The sequence below is a fragment of the Stenella coeruleoalba genome, assembly GCF_951394435.1.
Source record: "Stenella coeruleoalba genome assembly, chromosome: 6".
Classification (NCBI taxonomy): Eukaryota; Metazoa; Chordata; class Mammalia; order Artiodactyla; family Delphinidae; genus Stenella; species Stenella coeruleoalba.
In genome coordinates, this window is record NC_137151.1 from 39,741,945 (window position 1) to 39,766,760 (window position 24,816).

General features: G+C 34.9%; 1 protein-coding gene across 9 annotated transcripts in view; it reads right to left on the reverse strand.

Annotated features, from left to right (window-relative positions):
* The window catches only part of LRP1B (LDL receptor related protein 1B), a 1,831,517-nt gene that overhangs the window by 704,050 nt on the left and 1,102,651 nt on the right, over positions 1–24,816 (reverse strand). For all 9 annotated transcript variants that reach the window (XR_013828854.1, XM_079925113.1, XM_079925117.1 and 6 more), the window contains 2 exons: positions 21,132–21,257; positions 14,325–14,441 (listed from right to left, as the gene is read on the reverse strand). Coding sequence is in view for 8 of the 9 variants with exons in the window: in XM_079925113.1 (XP_079781239.1) it covers positions 14,325–14,441; positions 21,132–21,257 (243 nt within the window). In the remaining variant the exon portion in view is untranslated. The remainder of the gene's footprint in view (positions 1–14,324; positions 14,442–21,131; positions 21,258–24,816) is intronic.

Below are 24,816 nucleotides of genomic sequence, written 5' to 3' on the forward strand. Positions count from 1 at the left end.
TGTAAATGGCAACAATTTTCTCTTTCTCTCAAGGGTAATCATGGTTGGTATGGTACTTATATTTATCTAATATACAAAGCTTAGAGAAATGTTTCCCAGTGAGGTAGATTTCAGATCCAATTTATGGTTTTTTCCTGTCTCTAATATAGGATTTTCCTACCTATTCCTCTTCCTTGGCCCCAATATGAATATTTATAAGTAACTTATTGAAGTTTCAAAATACAGTTATCACAGGTTTGTTTGAGAGCATATTACACATCCTATATATATGAATTTGACCTTCATGATTAAGTGTGTAGAAAATGTATAGAAGATTCAAATTAAAATAAATGTTAAGAATAACAAAGGAGTCTGTGGTTAGGAAAGTGTTATATAAACATGAAAGAGACAATAATACTCACATTATATATTACTATTTATTGAGAAGAGGTACTAGGCTAGCCACATATACATTACTTACACTCTTCACAACAGCCCTGCAATTGTTACTACTAACCCAAATTTGCAGAACAGCATAACTTGCCTAAGGATACACTGCATAACCAGCAAGTGTCAGAGTAAAATGTGAATACTAGTCCAAAATATATTATTTATTCACTATACCCTGCTGATCATACCAATACCCTTAAAAATTATATCAAAGAAATACTGGGGTAAAGATGAAAAATTTGTTTTTTCTGTGGTTTACGTCTTCTATTTATACTCCAATTCTGACTTTTACCTACTCCAAAGCATATAATTAAATTATAGTTATGGAAAATACCAGTACTTCATAAGATTATAGCAATTATAGGACTATAGCCTCTGAGAAAATATATAACATTTCTAGTTACTGACGCTACTTGTGGCCCCAGAGAATTGGTACTTATATAGGACAGACTTCCAAAGATCCAATAGAGTAAATACACTTTGGAGAAAAATGTGAGAGAACAGTGTACCCCAAATCGTCTTCATTCTGATGCTCTTCCATTGTTGTTACATAAAAACCTCATTTTATATCTCACATATGATGCCATGTATAAAGAATATAAACGTTATAGGTAGGCAAACCTGAGTTCAAATCCTGGTTTTATCACTAACTAATGTGTGACCTTGGAAAGTTACTTAATACTCCTGACCCCAGGTTCCAACTCTATGAAACAGAGTAGAAAACTACTGCAAAGGTTCAAGATATTCATTCAAGATATTTTACTGAAAACTTTATACCAGACAGAGTTCTAGGCCTTAGAGATACATCACCTAGAATGAATGAATGAATGAATAGGATAGAATGGTACTAGGCACTGGGAATACAATTTTCAGCATTTTCTTTTCTCAGAATGCTTATAATCTGGTAGGAAAAACATTTGTAATATAATTAAAGAAGTGACTTTAATAAATCTCTGAAAAATGCTACAATATAGGCAGTACAAAGTGTTACTGCAACACACAACATACGCATCTAAACTAATCTTAGATATTGTGCCCCAAAGGAAGTGTTGTACAAGCGGATACGAATGATAGATTCAGGTTAAATCAGATAAACAGGAGGAAAATGAGTGCTTTTACAATATTCTAGAAAGATGGCATTTCTGAAGGCCTAGAAGTCAGAGTATATAAAATGTTTGAGAAATTGTAAGAATTTCAGAATGGCTACAATATGGTGTAAGATAGAAGTAGTGAAACTTTAGGAGCTGTAAATAGACTTGAGAGACAGATTCAGAAACGATCACTATTGGGACTTCCTTGGTGGTGCAGTTGTTGAGAATCTGCTTGCCAATGCAGGGGACACGGGTTTGAGCCCTGGTCTGGGAAGATCCCACCTGCCACGGAGCAACTAAACCCGTGTGCCACAACTGTTGAGCCTGTGCTCTAGAGCCCGCAAGCCACAACTACTGAGCCCACGTGCCACAACTACTGAAGCTCGTGTGCCTAGAGCCCAGGCTCTGCAAAAAGAGAAGCCACCGCAATGAGAAGCCCACACACTGCAGTGAAGAGTAGCCCCCGCTCGTCGTAACTAGAGAAAGCCCGCATGCAGCAACTAAGACCCAACAACGAAGACCCAAATGCAGCCCCCAAAAAATTAATTAATTAATTAAAAGAAAAAGAGAAATGATCACTATTGATATAACAAAGCCTTGGAAGTCAAAGGAACACCCAGGGAGTATATTAAAAATGAGACTGAGAACTGGAAAAATTACTGAATAGTTCTGGCAACCTGGTAGACAAATGAGAAATGCTAGATAAAATAACAACAAAACATTTTAACACAGAGGTGAATATGTAAGAAAATAATGTAAATTTTCCAAGTCCAGTAATGAAAATGGTTCAGAAAACTAGAATAGTTAGTGAACTATAACTTTTGTGTGTGTGTGTGTGTGTGTGTGTTCACATGCGTGTGTGTTATTTTGCTCACAAAGGCAGTAGAAGAATGAGAGAATTATAATGTAGATGCTTGGGTTTTAATTTCAGCATCAGACAGGTGACAATTCTTCAGTTCCACAAAAGGTATGAATACTAATAGAGACCTTGGATTCTCAGAGGCTAAAGCCCCAGTGGAAGGGTGCATGAGATAACATTCCTTCCAGTACAAAGAGATGTTCCAGCCTGGACTGTAAGTGGAAAAACATATATAGTCTCCCCTGGACATGTATAATTATGAGACTGCATCTTAAGTTCTAGTTTCTATAGTTCAGGAAAACTCAGGTTACAAAAATCAAGGTAAAAATTAATTCAGGGCATATAATATTTCTGAGGCTTGTCAAGTGCTCAGAAGAGCTGATCCCAAGACAGGTCTCATAAGACTTCCACAGGGCTGAAAAACATAGAAGACGGGCTCAAAATTCAAAATTGTAAAAAAATAAAGTAAAAAAGGCAAAAGAAAAAAAATCTGGTTCGTGAAATTCAGCAGATCCAACAAATGGCAGAATTAGATCCACAAGCTCCTCGGATATTTTAAAAATATGTGATACAGAGTAGATTGAAATATGATAGGTACTATAAAATAGGGAAGTCAAAATTTATTTTAAAAAAGACAAAAAATTTTTAAAATGTAAAAAGACATCCTGAGAAAAAAAATTAGGCAGACTTGAAAAGCAAACAAATAGAGCATTTAGAAATGTAAATCAGAGCCTTGGAATACAAACTGCATGAACTAGTTAAATTACAAATTAGTACATCTGAAGTAACAATTACTAAACTGGAAAACAGATCTGAAGAAATTTCCATGGTTGCAGTTCAAAGATTAAAAATAATGTGGAAGGGATTAAGAATCATGGAGGACAGACTAAAATGATCAAACACTAACCTAACAGTTCCAAAAACAGTGAAGAGAGAAAATGGAGATAGGTGATATTTGAAAAGATACTTCTTTAGAATTTCCCAGAATTTATGAGAGATATTTTAAATCGTCCCATATTTTAAATCGTCTTATAGAATGAGATCAGCATTGATGTTAATCATTGCATGGAATTAAGGAAAAAGGGGAATTAGTACTACCAACTAACCAATGGAAGAGTGGTACAATTAACTACCCAAACACTGTATTTGGTGTTATATGTGGTTCCTATTTAATCCTCATGACTATAAAACTACTACTATGAGATAGTTTTTATTATTGCCATTTTACATGTAAAAGAAAAAACATTTCAGAGAAATTAGCTTTTATTTTTTAAGTTATCCTTAAACAGGAAAAAATATAAATATACAGAGAATATTAAAAAAATTAATAAGCTTGAGTAATATCATCTATCCATCTATCAGTCTGTCTATCCATCTATATGTCAAAAGAAATCTACAGCAACCTATAAAAAATACACATTTTTCTTCTGTTCACAAGGGAATTCTACAAAAACAATAAATTCCCCGGCCACGAAGCAAGTCTCAATAGTTTCCGAAGAAGAAATATTATACCAGACTTTTTCTCATGCAACAATTACATTATAATCATTTTGATTAAAACTGAAGACAATCACAAATGATTGATATATAGTCTTCTGTATATTTATGGAAGCTGACCAATAAGCAATATTTTACTAATCAAATTTTGAAAATTATATACCTTTCTAAATGTCTTTATTAAAAATGAGAATTGGGGCTTCCCTGGTGGCACAGTGGTTGGGAGTCTGCCTTCCGATGCGGGGGACGCGGGTTCGTGCCCCGGTCCGGGAGGATCCCACGTGCCGCGGAGTGGCTGGGCCCGTGAGCCATGGCCACTGGGCCTGCGCGTCTGGAGCCTGTGCTCCCCAGCAGGAGAGGCCACAGCAGTGAGAGGCCCGCGTACCACCAAAAAAAAAAAAAAAAAAAAAAAAAGAAAAATGAGAGTTTTACTTTATTTTTGTACTCCACACTTTCCCTTTCCCACTCTCTCAATATAGTTTCTCCTTGGTTTTAACTACGTCATGAGGTAACAACTTCTTATATTATTATGACAACACATTATTTTCTAAAGTTGTACAACTTTAACTTACTTATACAGCTTTAATTTAAAACTAACTTACAGAATATTCTAGTTAAGAGGAAGCCAAAAGACAAGTATAATTTTGGGAAATCAAGAAATAGTGGTTAAACATTTTACTGAAAAAATGGAAATAGTAACCAGAAAACTTGGCTAAGAGTTAAAAACGGTTGCCACTGGAGTTGGTGAAAAGGGTGAAGTAAAGTAACTACTAGTTTTTTTGTTGTTTTATATATTATCTGAGTTTTTAAAGCTAAGTGTGTGTCTATGCACACACACAAATATATGTAATTATATACAAAATAGGGATAGAGATGGACTAGATTATGGACATATATTGAACCTAGAATTTCAGTACCATATAAGGACACAGTCCTCCTGTGTAAGAATTTATACATATTAAAGAAGAGGATATGTATAAATTTTTGCTAATAAAAATGCATCAATATTTAGAAAATTCACACATAAGTACATCAGGTTAAAATGTCATTAGCTTCTTATTTCTTTCATAGCACTTGTCATAGGTTTTAATTATTTTATTTGTCTTTTTGCTGATTGAGGTATGTTTTTTTTTTTTTTTCTTCTCTCCCCTAACCTGTAACAGAAACTCTGCCTTTTGTCTTCTCTTATGACCCAGGCATCTAGAACATAGCAGGTGAGAACACCTGACTTGGTGAACTCTAGAGAACTGAAAAGCTGATGTCACAATATTTGGAGAGCAGATCAATAAAGGATGAGGTTCTGAAAAGGATGCTGGCTCAGGAGGATCTGAAAGGATGCTGAGGCTCTGAAAAGGATGAGGCTCTGAAAAGGATGCTGGCTCAGGAGGACTCACAGAAGTTACATCCTGACCGCTTTGTGGCAGAGTACCCTGGGGTAGGGTCCCAACTTCAGCCACCTATGATCTGCTCAAATGTTAGAAAAGATCTTGTCATAGCAATAAACAGCAACTTGTGATTCAAATATTGGCATATGTACACAGCTTTCTGTTTGCAGAATGCCAACTCAGCATTATAGAAATGATGTTTCCTGGATCAATATAGGACTTCAACCTGACATCTTTCAAAACACTAAATTTAATATTAGAAAATAAGGATTTGGAAATATTGCTATTTTCTGAACTAATTTCAATTGGGCCAACTCTAACTCCAGTTGAAAATATATATTTCCATTTGAGAATATCTATCTATCTATCTATTCTCATTTGAGAATAGAAAATTATTTGAAAGGAAGAAAAAAGAAATCTTCTATTGGATGACTACTAGATACCAGATACCAAGTACTATCTAGATCTTGCATATATTATCTCATTTGATTCTGATTATACATTTATATATATGTTTGAGTATATGCATATATGTGTGTGTATGTGTGTGCATATATATGTGTGTATATGTATATACAATGTGTGTATAACCAATGAGGAAATCAATGCTGCTGAAATCTCTGAAGAATTCATGTTTACTTTTGATAGATTTAAAGGCCTGCGTTTCTGTCAGCACCATAGAGGCGGTTATAATTATTATTGCCCAGTGGCTAGTGAGCCAGCAAATTAATTCTGTTAGTGCAGAGCTCTAGATACAAAGGAAAAGCAAGAGAATTTGAGGATTGGAGTAATATTATAGAGAGATTTGGTGAGAAGTTAACCAGGAGGCAGGGACTAAATTAATAGGTATTAGGAGGGTATTCCAGAAACCTGGATGCATATTAGAATTACCTGTTCAGCTTTTAAAACTCCCTATACCTGAGCCTCCATTATAATTCAATTGGTGGTATAGGGCATAATAAAGTTCCCCAGATGCAGTGGACTGAACTGTATGGATCAAAAAGATATGTCCAATCCTAAACCCTAGTACATATGATTGTGACCTTATTTAGAAATAGGGTCTTTGCACATGTAATTAAATTAAGGATCTTGAGATGAGATCATCCTAGATTAAGGCTGGAACTTAAATCCAGTGACTGGTGTCCTTACAGGAGAAAGAGAAAGAGACACAGGGAAGAGTCTGTGAAGATGGAGACAAGAGATTAGAGTTATGCTGGAACAGCGAAGGAGAGCCAGGAGCCAACAGAAGTTGAAAGAGGCAAGAAAGGATTCCCTTGAAAGGAGGCTCTGCTGACACCTTGATTTTGGACTTCTGGCCTCCAAAGTTGTGAGAGAATAAATTTCTGTTGTTTTAAGCCATTATGTTTGTGATAATTCATTGCAGTAGCACTATCAAATTCTTATTTGTAGAGAATTTGAAATCACAGAGTTTATATTCTCCGGTCTTATCTTGGGATAAGAATCACATGAGGTGATTTTCCCAAAATACAGATTCCTGGACTCTATGCAAGACCTACTGAATGGGGAATCTTTGCGGAAGGCAGGTAGAAACCTGGGGATCTTTATCAGTAATATGTACCCAAGGTGATTCATATTCTCAAGCAAGAATTTGGGGGAATGCTGAGTTAGGTCAAGGAACTAAAAGCTGTTTTTAATTATTTCTGCTTGTGGCTTTTAATATACTCCATCAAGGTTTGCTTAACCTCCTCCCCCTTTTCTGCATACAGAGCCTTATCAGTCAAGTATGTGCAAAAAAGGGAATCATAAGCCGAGACAAATCCAAAAGCATGTCGCATACCTAAGAATAATGGGAAGACAATTTCCAGAAGCCTGCATACCATTTCTAAACAAAACTAATAAGAATGTTTAAATATAAATGTATGGAACAAGAAAAAAACAGAACAAGACCACCTGGGATACAAAGCATACATTTGAAAGATACAGGCAGGAAAAAGAACTTTTCCATTTCTTTGGTTTCCATCATTTTAATAAAAGTAATTATTGCCAGATTGGAGAGTAAAGAACAAACAAGAATGAGAGGAAATTAAAGCTCTAAGTCCAAGAAATGAGAAAAATATATTACCTAATTTCTAAAAATGGTTATCGTCATATTGAGACAAGTTATCAAACAAGTAATAAAACATCAAACATTTTTAATCTCAGAATATTGACAGTCTTTTTGAAATAAGTGGAAGATGGGAAAGAGGAATAAAAACTGGAAAATGGTAAATAATATTGTCCCAATTCCAAAAATGAGTGAAAATTTGTAAACTATAGAGAGGTGAAGTTTACACATATCTATGACTATAATTTTAGAATGAATTTGTTGAAACATTTTTTTGTCAGCATTTTTAAAGAGACTGTTTTCTCATGAGTAAAATAAAATTAACTCATGTCAAACTAACTTTAATTATTTGCTACAATTTTCAGGTAAGTATATATCATAAGAATTCTATAAACAGAGTGTTCCCGTCTTTTTAGCAAAATTTTTGAGAAGTCTTATGATGGTAAATGAAAGTATCATGCATGCAAGATGAGATGACATAAATTTAAGTGGATGAGTACTTGATTAAAAATTGTATCCACAGAGTTTTAATTATTGAATCAGTTTTTCCCAGGATGTTTTTTAATTGCTTTCCAAAAGGTTCATGTCTTTGTCACTACGATTTGGTTACAGCCTGAAAAGTTATGCTTATCAAATCTCTGAATTACACAAAACTGGAAGACATCATTAGCATTACGGATTCAAAATTACAAAATTGGATGAAAGGTTAAGAGTCATCAGAGAAGGGAGGTCTAAGAGTGACAGTATGAAACGGAAAGGACCTCACCCATGCACGTATTTTAAAATATGTAGGTAAGGAAGAATCAGAAGACTATCAAAATAAAACTTAAAAGAATGTTGAAATGTAAATATTAGAAGTACTCCAAAGGAGTGATCTAGTCTATATGAAAAGCTTAGATATTTTAATTGACTGGGATCTCAACATGTGAGTTACATGATAAGGCTGCCATCTAAGACTATCTTAACAGAAGCCTAGAATCTATATTACTGAAGGTAATAAGCCCACTATAATCTGTTGTATAAATACCACATATGAGATACTATGTTCTGTTCAATTCTAGGCCATGACTTTTTTAAAAAATTGCAGTAAAAACACATAAAATTTACCATTTTAACCATTTTTTATGTATACAGTTCAGTAGTGTTAACTATATAGTGATAATTATATTCACACTGTTGTGCAACAGATCTCTAGAATTATTCATCTTGCAAAACTGAAACTCTGTACCCATTGAACATCAACTGCTTGTTTTAGGGCATTAATTTTACTAAGTTCATTAAAAATCCAAGCATATGCCTAATAGGGTAATGGGTAGGGAAAGAGCCCACAAATGTTCGTGTAAGAAAATTTGAAGGAAGTGTTGTGTTTAACTTAGAAAAGAGAAAGTCTAGGTTGACATCATGTGCCTTTGGTTATCTAAAGAGTGATCCTGTGGACAAAGTTACAGATTCAGACTGTGTAGCTTCATGAGAGACTCCATGAGAATCATTCATGACAATTTTGGGGTGTATAAGAAAAGAGAACTGATTGTATTTGCTCAAGAGGTAGACTGACCATTTTACCCTGTCTAGAGAAGAAGAAGAAAAAATGGACAGTGGTGGCAGGTCTAAGAGATGGGTCATTAGGAGAGCAGCCTGCTCACATTTGGGAGATGAAAAATAAAGTGGACCCAGCAAAAGATAGCAAAACTTCTTTTGTCATATTGGTAATGCAACCAAGAAGATGCCCACCAGGCACAGGGAATTCTAGCAACTTAAGACTATGAGGTATACCATCTGTGATGGGGATAAAAGAGATCTAGGTCTAGATGTGAGGGAACTCTGAAGAAGGGAAAAGAAGAGAAAACAGAGAAAAAAGAGAAAGTTCAAGGAACTCTGAAGAGGGGTGACACCTCAGGTCTCTCAGAAAATCTCACATAAGAGCCCTTCAAGAGAGGTGCATTTTTCATGTGTCAGAGGGCTATGACATGCAGAGAAGCAGAGAGAAGACTATCACTAGACCTACTTAAAAAGATGTTACCTATCTCCTCCATCTTTCCCCTCTTCCTGAAGAGCTAAGGCTAGTAAAGAGAGGAGAAGTAGACAGTGAAAAAACAGAACACATTCCCCTCACATCCAAGGTCCTAGAACCTCAAGTCTAGCTGGCAATGGGGAGGAGAAAGCTTTGACTAAGATATAATGCTGGAGGTTTTTTTTTGCGGTACGCGGGCCTCTCACTGTTGTGGCCTCTCCCGTTGCGGAGCACAGGCTCCGGACGCGCAGGCTCAGCGGCCATGGCTCACGGGCCCAGCCGCTCCGCGGCACGTGGGATCTTCCCAGACCGGGGCACGAACCCGTGTCCCCTACATCGGCAGGCAGACTCTCAACCACTGCGCCACCAGGGAAGCCCCAATACTGGAGTTTTAAAATGGGTTGAATCAAGTTATAGAAACAAAAAGTTACCAGGGTCACTGGGTCTGCCAGGATGCTACTAAAGAATGGCAAAGCAGTTCCTGACAATTATTATATTTTATCAGTACTCCACTGGGTTAATAATTCCCATTAATTAAAATTATTACACATATATCCAGTTTTTCTTTGTATTATTTGTAATTAAACAAATAATAATACTATACTTAAAATCAAGAACTTTGTTTTTCTAATAATATAGTTGAAAATATCTTTGACACAATTTATGCTGATTTAACCCGGAAATGATTTCTTTTTGATAGCTCTCTCTCTCTCTTCTGTTTGTGTCTGATACTTGCCAATTCTCTTTCTGATATTCTTTGCTCCTTAATTACATAGAGTAAAATTACAAGTATACTTAAAGGTAAAATTCCAAGTACATGAGACAGAATTCTACTATCTTCAAAGATAAAAGATCCATAAGATGGAATAATATTAACTTTGCAAATCTTAGTGGATTTTTATTTATACCCCATTGAATTATCTTTCAATCTGTTAATAAACTTTAGGTATTTTCCAAAGTTAAATCTTTTGAACAGATCAGAAGTTACCAACTCACATCAAGACATATTTATTAAAAAATAATAATAAATGTAAGCTATATGGAGATACCTGGAAGATAGAACAACCCAAAGATTGTTAATCTAAATTTTAAAATAAACAACTATACTGTTTTTGACTATAAATTGTCCAAGGGGTAAAAATGCAAGTTTGTTTGAAATATTCTTATATTTAATCATGAAATATCCTTATATTTAATGCTTTAATTTGGAGATGGAATGATATTTATCTGGATAATTGCTCCCATCATAAATTAATTCTGCACATATAAACATAATTATGTCATCAAGTATATGTTAGATAAAATCAAATATGAATGGCGGTTCCCTTAAGTCAGTGGTTCCTAAAGTGTGGTCTCTGGACTAGCAGCATGAGTATCTACATCAATTAGAAATTTGTAAGAAACGTAAATTCTTAGGTGCCACCCAGGACCTACTGGATCAGAGACTCTGGAAATGGGGCCCAGCATTCTGTTTTTTAATGAGCCTTCCAGAGATTCCATGCTTGCTCAAGGGTGATAACTGGTGCCTTAAATGTACTTGAACTTGAGTGTCTATTCATACCACTTGTTAAGCACTAAAAATACTGATTCTTGGGTCCTATCCCCAGAGATTTTTATTTAAGGAGCCTGGGGTGAGGCATGGGCAGGTAATTTTAAAGCTCCTCAAGTGATTTGTTAATTGACAGCTAAAGTTGAGAGCCAGTGTTAAATCCTATCCTTGAAATGAGACTGACCATTTAGTTCCTTGACATACTTCTAAGACAAACTTCACAATTTTAACATTTCCTCTGTCATTTGCGGCATCAAATTACAGATTCTCCTTTCTGCACAGGTAACCTACTAAAAAAGTTAAAAGATTCTTTAAAGATTAAGAGAGAATACTCAAGGGCCTTCCTAGTTATGTGCTTGCCCACATATAATCTCAACCTAAAATGTGCAATTAATTTATAAAGGCAAATGTAACTAGAATGAATTAGGTTTGTAAACAGGTGACAGTGAATTCCACTGAAAATTTGACCCTCCGTTACAGTATCTTCAGCTCCTAATTACTACCAGAAACATTTCTAATCATAGGTTTCTCATGTTTTTAAAGCCAAATTTTAATATTCTTTTCAGTGTCAACAGTAGTTTTTAAACATAACAGAGGTGGTTCATGGAGCTGAAGTGTAAAAAAAAAAAAAATGATTGCAGTCTTCTAGTTGGATTAAATCTATGGGAACTTGGCTAACAACAAACGGAAAAGGAAATATGATCAGTCCAAATTTTACAATGATGCTTATTAAAACTGAAAATTAGCTAAATCTATATTTATTTCTGGATTATTGCCAAGTAGAGTGACTGCTTTTTTATAAATGCAGTGAAGTAAACAATTTACAATTTTTTTGTGATTCTGTATTCAGTGCAGAGATAATTTCTGTTATGACAGAAATTCAGGCCATTCTCCCTTACAACTTTAAAAGTGAGACTGTGCCTACCAGAGCTTCACTATCAGCTTCTCTATTGACATAGATTTTGAGTTAAAATGACAATCTGAGAGATAAATGTATGTTATGAAAGAGAGGAACATGTTTGGAGAGAAACATGTTCTTATGCTGTAAAGAAGAAACGGTGCTGAGACTAACCCATGTGGTTTACTGACATTCTCTAAAATTTCTATATTTCAGAACTATACTATCTGACAACTAAATTTCATAATGTGTACACATCCTGTGGTGTACTGGAGGCATCTGTACCAGCTTGCAGAGCTGATTCTTAAATTTTCAAGGATTCTATGAGTCAGTTGTTAAGCACACAGCCATTATTTTAAATAATAATAATAAACATAAATTTATAATTAAATAAATAACACTGCAAACAAGGGTAATTAATACTCAAGGTTCATAATTTTCTAATTATTTTGCTTTTGAAGTTATTTATGTCAATTTTATCTGTACCACAGAAATACTGTATATTGGTATGCACATCTTTTCCCAATTCTACATTCAGAGAGTCATGTTGGCAACTGATATTGGCATTGGTGGAAGTATTTAAACCACAAAAATAGGCAAACACTAGATCAGGGCTCCTCTCCACTAGGAGATGTTGAAAGATTTACCAACACACCAATGAATAAAACTCACTAGGTGGATGTGCATTTAAATAAGATATTTATGGATATGTATAATATAATGGCATTATCTGCCCCCTATTTGCACCCTGTCCTTGGCTCCCAAACAAGGTCAACCTGAAATGGCTGAGTTTTAGTTTCAAGCACACTTGGATTCATGGTTTTCCTGCTATTTACTAGTTTTGTGATCTCACACATGTTATTCATGTCTCTAAGTTTTGACTCCCTTAACTGTAAAACGTGGACAGTAATATGTTTCTAATAGATTTGTTGTAAAGATTCAGTAAGAAAGTATGTGTGTGGACCCCCTCTGACCTGTTTTTCCCCTCCCCTCATGAAAATTATGTTGGTTTGCTGGCATAATTACTTTTATTATTATTGAAATTTTAGGGTAATGTTTTTCTCCTTTGATTCAATTATCATTAAAATAAAGAAAAAAGTCTTACTCTAGACCTGTTACTCAAAATAAGTCAGCTCAAAGTCTTAATCGAAATTCTCTAAAGAGCTCATTATGTATTTTCTTAGTCTATATTGTTTTCATGGCATTTCTTATCTGACTTGGGACTTTGATTCCAGGGTTTCTCTGTATTTAATGTTTTCAGGTTTCTCATTACCTTTTTGGTATACTCTGGATAGAGATACTAAGAACAGAAAAGCATTTAATGTTTTCTAAAAAATAGAGCTGTCTAGAAGCAACATGATTGGTCTGGACATTGGAAAAGAGAGAGGATACACTGTTCAATCACAGGCTTTGGAAATTCTACATGTAAAATGTACAATTAATTGTATGATTCTCTATTGCTTTTTTTTTTTGCAACATCTCTACTATCTTCTTTACAATGTCAATTAGTAATACTTACTTTATCTTTACTTTATCAGAGGCTATAAACTCAAATGTCTACAGGGACTTAGTCTAGTATAAAAAAACATTTAAAAAATAAAATTTTAGGTAAACAGAGAATGCATGCCCTAAACAGAGCCATTTAAATTGAAGGGTTACAAAACTGTCTTCTTATTTCCCTACTCTTAGAAATATTATAACATGGGGTCAAATTATTAAAAATATATACACAATTGTATTCTATTTTAATAAATGTGCTATGCATGTCTAACTTATGTTTCCCCACAGTAATTTTAAAAATCCATAGCCATGCCTGAAATAAAGTACAAGCCTTAGAAAACCTGGTTCATTCCTTTACTATGTTTCACTATACATTACTGAGACAAATGATAACACAACCTCCTGATACATGGGTACAAATGGGGGTAATTAAATTTGCAACTTTATGTAATAATAAATATTTATTGTTTTCAAAAGTAGGAAGATCAGTGGAAAGTGATTAGGAATTTTGTTCTTAATAAAAAACGTTTTAAACTAATAAAAATTTTGTCCTTCATAATTATACAACTATAGAAATGAAACAAATGGTTTACCAACTATGTATTCTCAGCCTGTATAGTTTATTGCTCCAAGAGTATAACATGCATACAAACAAGAAACATGTCCTCCTCATTTACTCCAAATGTCACTCGATGAGCTATTCAGTTTGAAAAATTTAATCATTATAGACATAAGATTAATAATGAACATTTGAGAATGTCCTGTTAGCCTAATAATAACCACCTCCTACTAAAATCTGCAATGTTTGGATCCATTTATTTTAGCCAAGGATATGGTTACTGCCTCATGAATGGGACATATTCTGCAGTTATCATTAAAGTACACACTCAGGCCCAAAAGGCAGTAATAAAAATAACAGATCTTCTGCCTTGTCAACTTGTATTTATAGAGAAATAAATAGCCTTTTAAGAGAGATTATAGTGATAGAATCTTCTGTTTGATACCATCTCCACTAATAGCATGTTTCACTCACAACTTACCACAAGATGCTATTTCGTCGGTCTGGTCCCCACAGTCATCTTCCCGGTCACACAGCCATGCTCTGGGAACGCAGCGCCCGTTTCCACAAGAAAACTGGTCCACCTGGCACGTTCTGGCTAAAATGATCAATTAAGGTACAAAGAATAAATTTAGAGGCCTTTTGAACAACATTAAGGATAAAACAGATCATGCAATTACCCTTTCACCCATAAGATGTTACATTGCTCTATTACATATTTTTAAAATAAACCTTTATTAAATTTTTGGTAATGCCAGCTTGCCTGCCTTTTCTAAAGTTCACATGCTTTGCCCTTCAATTAAAATGAATGCTAAGTGACAAGATATTCTGTAATCCTCACACACTTCCATAAACGAAGCTATGAATTCATTATTTTACAATTTTTGCCCAGCACATGCTTATGAATATATGGCTGAATTAAATTTCATCCAACTTTTAATTAATGAAAAACAATTTTGCATAGCCTTTTCCAACAAATCAAGAAACTTGCTGCAATGTAGGAGGAAGGAGTTGGAGCTATCAGGGTAACTGGTTTCCAATTATGGGGTCAGAATTGTCTTTGTCCTCTAACATTTTCAATGCATTTATTTCTTGATCTCCAAATGATTTCAAGTATGGCTCAACAATGCAGAAAACATTTTCTAAAACATACATTTAGCCTTAAAATGGATTTTTTAAAGCTTACTTTTAAGCACAGTTATATAAAAATGTATGACTTCTTTTTTGTGTGTGTGGTATGCAGGCCCCTCACTGTTGTGGCCTCTCCCGTTGTGGAGCACAGGCTCCGGACGCGCAGGCTCAGCGGCCATGGCTCACGGGCCCAGCCGCTCCGCAGCATGTGGGATCTTCCCGGACCGGGGCACGAACCCGTGTCTCCTGAATCAGCAGGCAGATTCTCAACCACTGCGCCACCAGGGAAGCCCCCAAAATGTATGACTTTTTAATCAAAGTATACTAATGAACTTTGCTTTGGGCTCTCTTAAGGTTTTCAATGAACACACACAGGGAACATTGCTTTCTCTGGTAGCCGAAGGCAGTGCTTTAAAATTATGCAGTGAAGGGGTTATATTCTACAAGGGGTTTGATTGCCTTTTTCTATTATGATCAGATCAACTTTTGAAAGCATGAGAGCCTAGATAGCTTCCCTAATTCTTCTCCCGGGTCTTAGTTTGTCACATACTTATTTTTATTTTTTATTTATTTATTTTTTTGGAGTATAGTTGCTTTACACTGCTGTGTCAGTTTCTGCTGTACAACAAAGTGAATCAGCCATATATATACGTATATCCCCTCTCTTTTGGATTTCCTTCCCATTTAGGTCACCACAGAGCACGTAATAGAGTTCCCCGTGCTATGCAGTAGGTTGTCATTAGTTATCTATTTTATACATAGTAGTATATATACGTCAATCCCAATCTCCCAATTCATCCCCCCCCCCGCCCCAGCTTTCCCCCTTGGTATTCATATGTTTGTTCTCTACATCTGTGACTCTATTTCTGCTTTGCAAATAAGATCATCTATGCCATTTTTCTAGATTCCACATACATGCATTAATATACGATATTTGTTTTTCTCTTTCTGACTTACTTCACTCTGTATGACAATCTCTGGGTCCTTCCATGTCTCTGCAAATCACATACTTATTTTTAAATGTTTTTCTTTTTTTTTCCCTTCTGTTACTCTGAGCTACAAACCTGTTTTCCTGAGTTATCAGTATACCAGCACTCCTTCTTTTTACTGGACCAAAGGAAAGAGTGGGAAATGTTGGGAAGGGGACACTCAGACCTAACAATATTTGGGTGAGATAAAGATTGGACAGTTGCAGAACAATTAGGGTCTGAGTTCCTGTGGCTATGATTAGAGAACACTGCTTAGTTTATAGATGTCCTCTTTTTTCCTGGGCCTGAGAGTCAGAAGGATGTGTTCCTATTTCATCAAAACACCCTGTGAACTTTAATACTGATGGCTGGTATAAAATAGAGTATGGTTCAAAGTCATCTGAACACAGTAGAATGGGTTTCCATAAATTAGGGTTTCAGAGGTCATTTAAAATAATTTCTTAAAAGTCATATACTAGTTATTTTCTTTAAGAAAAGTGTACTTACTATGTAAAGATGTATACCTATTTTGGTGAATATTTAAAGGATAACTTGAGAAAAACAAATGAAACATTTCTGGCTTGATTTGTTACATTAGGTTGGATATAGTGTTTCTATTCTCAGTGGCTATAATTAGAAAGACCAGGAAAATTGTTACAGTATGTATTTTGCTTTGATTATGTGGATAAGGGCCCTGAATCTAAAATATTTTATGTAATATCTGATTTTTCCCTTTTTACAAATAAGTTGCTTTAGATTAACAGAGTTTAAGGAGCCCAACAAACATATGATTCTGAAGTTTTCAATGTTGAAATTTTAAAGTAGGGTTCAATATTCCTGTATTATTTTATTTTGTTAACCCTATGGATTTTCTGCTAAATTACTCTAACATTTAGGCTAAATCAACAAAGTTCCTAGGTAATTTTAACAAAACCATGCCTACTTGGAAAAAAATAAGTATATATTTGTATTGGCCTATAGAAGCGTGAAGATGTTGGCTTTGGTTTACTTGGTGGGAAGGGGAGGGCACAGAGCTATGAGACAGATTATTAATTTTTTTCTTACATGTCTCTGTATCATTTCACTGGTTGCAGTAAATACTTTTTACCTTTTGAGTTTTAAGAGAATTTTAATAAGACAGTTTTCTTTTCAATTCTTCCTCCTGTCTTTCTTCCATCTCTCCCTCTTCCTTCCTTCCTCCCTCCCTCCTTCCCTTCCTTCCTTCCTTCTTTCCCACCCTTTCTCATTTCTTCTGTTCTCACTACATTTCTTTCTTTCCTAAATCTCTCCTTTCCTCCCTCATTTCCTGCCTATTTTATTCCTTCAGTGTTTCTTGCTTTAAAAAAAAGATATTATTATATATTTTCATCTCCATTAAACTCTAATTGACCCATAATTAGAGTATATTAAAATGTCCAATACAATGTTTTTCTGTTCGATGTCCTTATATCACTCTCCTAGTCATTCAGGTTTAACTCTAGCAAGTTTTCTCAGATTGTCTTCTTTCATCAGGACTGCTATGCTGATTAGAGAGATGAATGAGAAAGGATTCCTAGAAACCTATCTCACATCATGTATGACCTACCTCACATTGTTATGGGACAGGAATTTGTGTGTCACTTCATTAACTCAGATGCTTGAACAACTTATATGACCCCTTATTTCTAAGAGTATTTATTGGCTTATTATAAAATATATGAATTCATTGTCTTTTCTAATCATGGAGAAAATGATCTGCTTAGTCTACCAGGCAAATTTAACTGATTTCAGATAAGAAAGATGCTTCATTCCATAAATCTACAAGTACTATCTATCTATATGATATAATCAGATTGACTAAATTATCACCTTTTAATCACTAGATATGTATCAAGAAGACACAACCTTTACTTTCTCAGTTCTTGTTCCCATCAGTTCTGAGTTAGTTTGGAGGTGAGATTAGCAGAGCAGCCCCAGAGGACTCTAATTTTGTACCTAATGCTGCTTTAATGAGGAGGAAGTTTACACCTCCTCAGTGGAATTGTTTATTTAGCAGTGAATCAGAAATTCACTGTCACAATGTGAATTTTTTCTACACATAACTAATTATGCTTCCCATGACTAATTATGCAGTCATGTAGCAGTGAGAAAACCCACAATGCACAGGAACAGCAAGGAGGGGGAGAAGAACAGAGCTTAACACATTGTTCCTAAACTTTACCTGTGCTGTATTTTTTTTTTTTTTTTTTTGCGGTACCCAGGCCTCTCACTGCTGTGGCCTCTCCCATTGCGGAGCACAGGCTCCGGATGCGCAGGCTCAGTGGCCATGGCTCACAGGCCCAGCTGCTCAGCGGCATGTGGGATCTTCCCGGAGCGGGGCACGAACCCGTGTCCCCTGCATTGGCAGGCGGACTCTCAACCACTGCGCCACCAGGGAAGCCCCCTGTGCTGTATTTTAATCAAAGCGTTCCATTTAAACAAAACCTATGTCATATAAGAATACACTCTTCAGTTTCTCTTGTAAAAAAGTCTGATTTTTTTAATACCCCAGGTTTTCTTAATGCAATCCTATCTGTCTAGTTTGAATTTAGTTAAAATTTGTGGGGGGTATGAGAAGAACAAATATTATGTAATCAAACCAGAGTTCTATGCTGTGGGAAAAAAGCCAGATTGAAATGGCCTAGGCATGAAGCCACAGATCATCATGATTACTATGGGGAAAAGAAAAAATTCAAATCTAAGTACTTCTCATCTTTGTCCTCTGGGTTTCCCTCAAAAGTAGGCAAAAACATTTTGTTGTTGATGGAGAACAACTCCCAAGCCCTGCCTATTAGCTCTGTTCTGCCCGCTTTGTATATGCCGTTTCCCTTCTAGGGACACTTTCCAACCCTCCACCCTCTACGGACTTCACCTCACCCTCCACAATCTGTGCTCATCAATCACTCATTGCTCTTTTAGTAAAATATTTCTATCATCTAGAAAAGTATCGGGAATGATATCATTAATACCTGTTTGTCATCATATAGCTCTATCAAATCAATATTTTTCTATATTTGCTACAGATTTTTTGTTTTATTTAAAAAATTATGTATTGTAGTTACATTTGAAGTCCCCTTTGTAATCTTTCCCAATCACATTTCCCTCTCTCTTTTAGAAAGGTAACTACTATCCTTAATTTTTCTTTTTTTCATTTCCATACATATTTTATTCCTATTTTTATACATTTGTAAATCAATAAGTACATACAGAACTCTTTTGTATTTTCATATTTCATATGAATGGCACTGAATTGTTTATATTCTGCAATTTTTTTGGTTAACATTGTTAAAATTAATTCCTGTTGATATTTGAGTTATTATTTTTCATTTTAATTATGAATAACATACTATTATGTGAATATAACAGTGAATATATATATGTATATACATGTGCATATATGGAGAGACATGTATATATTTCCCTTCTCCTGTAACGGGCATTTGGCTTGTTTTAATTTCTCACTATTACCAGTGTTAAAGCAATGAAATTCTTATTCGCATCTCTATGTGCATAGGTATTGGAGTATAAACCTAGAAACAGAATTATAGCCTTGAAGGTATGCACATCTTCACATTTATTGGATTTGGCCAAATTGCTTTACAATGTAGAAAATCAATTTATCCACCAAGAATGCATGATGATTCCTTTTTTTCCACAATCTTGTTAACACATGGTTTTATCAGATTATTTTTCCTAATTAAATGACTTGAACTGTTATTTAGTCATTTTTCTTCAGCTTTTTTTTGGTAAGGCTTAGCTTAGACATCCCCTCCTTCAGGAGGCCTTCCAAGATAGCCAAAGACTAATTAGTTGTTCCTTTACGTGCTCCCATTTGAGGGTCAACTTAGCACTTTGAATACTGCATGGGAGCAGCCTGTTTACATGTCTTTCTCCTCCCCTTAGCTCTTAGCTTCTTAAAGAAAGGTATTATGTATTTTTCCTCATCTGTCCCCAGTGCTGTGATAAATATTTATCGAATTAGATCCATGAAGGATAAATCCCAAAGAAACAATAGAAAATTGGCTTCTGGTAGGAAAGCATATTCTTTTAAAGTAGCCACAATGCCGAAGGCTACAGGATAGTGGAGTAAATTACAAAATAATCCCCTTACGGGAAGTAATTTATCTAGGATATCCATGTACACACCTATATGTAGAAATGTATAGAAATGGCCCAGCCAGGGAAATCACCTAATGAATTTGCTATATTTTTCCAATATAATGAGCCATATGACCTATTCATTTTGGTAAAACAAAATGGAAATACGTTGTAACATGACAACATAGTTTTCAAAGCTAAAAGCCATATTTATTTTTCTCTTTGCTCTTTTTATTCAATTTGTAAAGGTGTACAGTGACCATAATAGTTATCATAAATATACTGACAAGAAGACCGAGCAGTGAGTGGCAAACTCAGCAGCCGTCACTTAAAGTGGCACTCGAGGTGCAGGCAAGTGGCGTTCTATTTTCTAGTGAACTGAAGGCCTGGAGTGGCTTAGAAATCTTACTAATTAGGATGGATTGTTTTATTTGCTCTTATACATAGCATTTTCACTTTTACTACTATAACTAGCTAGTCAATCCCTAATCCTCCTTTAAAAATCACATAGAATGAGAATGTAGCTAGGGATTCAAAGATTTACTGCAATGGGATAAATTATATGGAAATATAAATAGGCTTAGTGGTCTTGGAACTTTATATAAAAAAAAAACAACTATCCCACATTAATACTATGCCAGGAACAGAAAACAAGTTACAGAGGTATTCTACAGCAGACTAAATAAAATACATAAATTATTTTTTCAAGGTTTAAAAAAAAAATGTAGTTCTCCATGTGAGATGGCCTACATCACAGTATACTCACGAACTTCTTCCTCCATTGCCAAGTAAGATTTAGCAGGGACAAGTCTTGTCCAAGTAGTGTATCAACAGTCAACTCATATGAATAGATAAAGTGCCAAATTACTTTGGAAAGCAGAATCATACCCAAAGATTAAGTAGAAGAAAATTTGTATTCTAGCCTTTGTGGCATCAAACTCTGAATTCATTTACTACTGCAAAAATCAGATCATCAGCACTAGGAAAGTCAGCTTAGTTCAAGGCATTGACCTGCATTTATATGGAGACTAACTTTGGAGGAGATTTACGTATATATCCAAGCAAACATTTACCTGCGCAAGTTTGATTGGATTCATCTTCATTACTTCCACAATCATTAGCTCCATCACAAAGCCATCTTTTGGGGATACAGCGATTATTCTTGCATTTAAACTGATCATCAGGACAGCTATGATTGACTGGGGTGAGGCAGGGAGGAGAGGAGAAGTAAGCTGAACAATTTAAAACTGGATAAAATTATGATTATTTTAAGGAATAGTCATGGAAACTTTATGGTAATTATAATATTATAGTACAATTAATCTATATCTTCTGTCATTCACTGTCTCATATTTTATACAAAATAATAACATTCTAGGCTCTGTTAAAATGTAGTAGTTTTACAGAAAATATCAAGGAATTAAAGTTCAGATAAAAGGGAATATACTCATTTTTCATGTCTTCAAGTAAAACCAACTACATCCGCTAAGTCTCTTTTCCCGTCACTTATCACAATAGGCGATTGAACTTCAGTTTTACCAAAAACATTGAAAATTAACCTCAAATTTTAATGTGGAATGCAACAAGTATGTGTCAAATAATTTAATCATATATCAAAAATATTTGTGTTTTTTTTAAACTGCACATCCACTTCTTGAAACATTAAATAAGCCTAATTTTGTTATGTTTTGCTCAATGTTTTCTGGGACTGGAAAGAAAATTCGAAAAATAAAAATGCATCACTTGTTACCTGGAGTTGATGCTAAATATAAGATCCTGAATAATTTTAATAACAAAAATAATCATCATGAGTCTTTTCCCCTAATATAAACAAATAAACATGCACCCACAAAATATACTGAGGACACGACCAACCCTCATATGGGAAGCTGAGCACAGCTAAGGATTAAATCTCCAATATCTAAGCACAACAGGAGGCCATCTTAAAGTTAACCTCCTGTGATTACTTGTCCTGCTTTCTGGAGGCTAAACTCCTAACTGAATTGGCATGATCTTCAGTATTTGTTTCCTCACTTCAACATTCTTTCTGAAGTAATTTTCCTTGTGCCCAGTAGTTACATTTCTGTATGATAAAAATAAATGTTGGTACTAGTTTTATTTAGAATTTGAAAAATAGCCATTTTATCATGCTATTGCATAAAAAATGTATTCCTTTCTAGTCAGTTTCTACAAAACACAATTTATTTAAAGCAGCCTTAGTGATAAAGTGGTTTTATCACTTTTGGAAGTTTTTATTCATACATAGTAAAAAATAAATAAATAAACAGGAAGAAAGGGCCTTATGTTTTCTGGTATTTGAGCATGATTAACATTTTCTACTCACTTCAGGGACTTTAGCAAGAATAGCTGCTCAGGAGGATCAAAGTCATCCAATATATTAGAGGGTCAACATTTTAAAGTATTAACATTATGCATAAGCACTTCAGTGAAGCTTGATCAAAGACCTTGCAATTTTCACAGTGTTATAAATGGGAGGTTAAAAAGGAGGACCAAATAGAATCCATTGTCTTGTGATTTGGAGTTGAGAAGTAAAATGATAACAGAATTCAAGGTCGAAGCTTATGAGTACTTACAATAAAAAATAATCCCCTGAAATGAATTATGCAGTGCTGAAATATTAACCATGGAACCCCAGGAATCTAATGCTGCTCAGAATCAAGCATGTTTAAAGAAGACACCGTACTGCTGGGAGGTGGCCAGAGATGTTTAATTTTCCATTGCCCCATGTATTCAGTCATTCATTCATCCACATGTTAGTTGCTGTTCTAGACTCTGAGACTAAAAAGATGCTACGTCATAGTGTGTCTCCTCAGGAAGTCTTCTCATCTATTAGATGCATCAAATAAGTAAGCATAAAATTGCAATATGGTTTGGCAACTACCATAATAAGAGAATATCCAAGAGATGTTTAACTCAACTGGGCTGTATCGAGAAGGAGATATTTGGTGTTCAAAAATGACTTCCCTATGGAGGTAATGGTAAACTACGGTGAACTCCATAACTGGGAACAGACAATGCAATATCACAGAAGAAAGAGAAGGACATTTTTTAGAGATTTACATGTAGTTCAACATGACAAGGACAAAGAGGCTAACTGGATACATGATAGACATTTAAAGCTAAAAACGTAAATGTGAGACATAACGTGAAGTACTTTCTGTGGAGTCAATAGATTTTAGAATTTATCTTGTTGGTTACGCAGTTATTGAAATGGCAAGATTAAATTTCATTCTACAAATATCACTCTGGAAGCAGTGTGGAAAGTGGGCTTTTTAGTTAAGGGAAGAATAGTGGCAGGAGTAACAGCAGGGCACCCACTGCATTCATCTCAGGTAGGAGCCTGATTTATGCAGTGAAGATTTAGACGAGGTAAGGATAAAAAATTAATAACTTAAGAGGTAAAAGAGATGAGATTTATTGATAGAATTGAATATGGACTATATGTAAAGTAGAAGACACCAGGAAAAGGCCATGGTGTAGGTTTGGGTGATGTGATAAAGATAATGAAAGAAAAAAATATTGACTAGGAATTTTAATATTACAGTTAACAGTAGTAATGCCCCCTCTACTCATAGAGGAGATGAGTTTCTTTATGAGTTGGTGAAAAGAACAATCACACATAACAGGGACCTACAGGACTGATTCCTAAATACTGGGATGCAATATCTGTGCTCTATTTGTGCACTCTGTGACTATGCAGGGAGCTGATACGCAGGGAGCATTCACTGTAACCGTGAGTAAACACTGTGAGTCATGAGGAATGAGGCAATTAATCTAATGAAGGGGTAAGCTGGGGCGAAGTGAGAGTAGCATCGACATATATACACTACCGAATGTAAAATAGATAGCTAGTGGGAAGCAGCAGCATAGCACAGGGAGATCAGCTCGGTGCTTTGTGTCCACCTAGAGGAGTGGGATAGGGAGGGTTGGAGGGAGGCTCAAGAGGAGGGGATATGGGGACATGTGTATGCATATGGCTGATTCACTTTGGTGTACAACAGGAACTAGCACAGTACTGTGAAGCAATTATACTCCAATAAAGATCTATTAATAAATAAATAATACATTGTTTGTGTTAAAAAGTAGGAAAAAAAAATCTACCCTTAGATGAAATGCTCCTCCCACTCCAAAATTTTTGGCTAATTTTATCAATTTGGTATTTAACATTTTACTTGTGGCACACTTTATAGAGAATAGACAGGAACAGGATTGAAAATAAGAAGTTCATAATGTTGAAGTCAGAGTCCATGTTTGGAAATTAAGAGAAAGTAGTATTAGATTTATGTATTAATTACAATTTATGTATTATGTATTTTTATACAATTTGAAACTATTTTTAGAAGTCTATATTCTTGGAATTTTGTCCCCAAATTGTATGCCATAGATGCTCAAACCAATTTTATTCATTCTTAACAGGGAATCTTTAAAACTTTATTTTTATATTCTTGATTGAAATAAAAAGGAAAATGGAGGGTTGCCAATGAACTCTCAATTAGTTTAGCCACTTTAACTGAAAAAATGTATTAACTGAAAAAAAATCATTTTCTTTTAAAAATAATATATATAAGTCAAATCAAAAGACAAAAGATAAATGTCACATACCTCTCTTCATATAAAAATATTTCATATCTCTCAAAACCATTCAGGTAGTGATTCTTCTCAAATGTATTTTCAAAAGTTTACTTAATCTGCTTCTCAAATTGTTTTCCTTCCATATTTGTAGGACATTTCTTCATC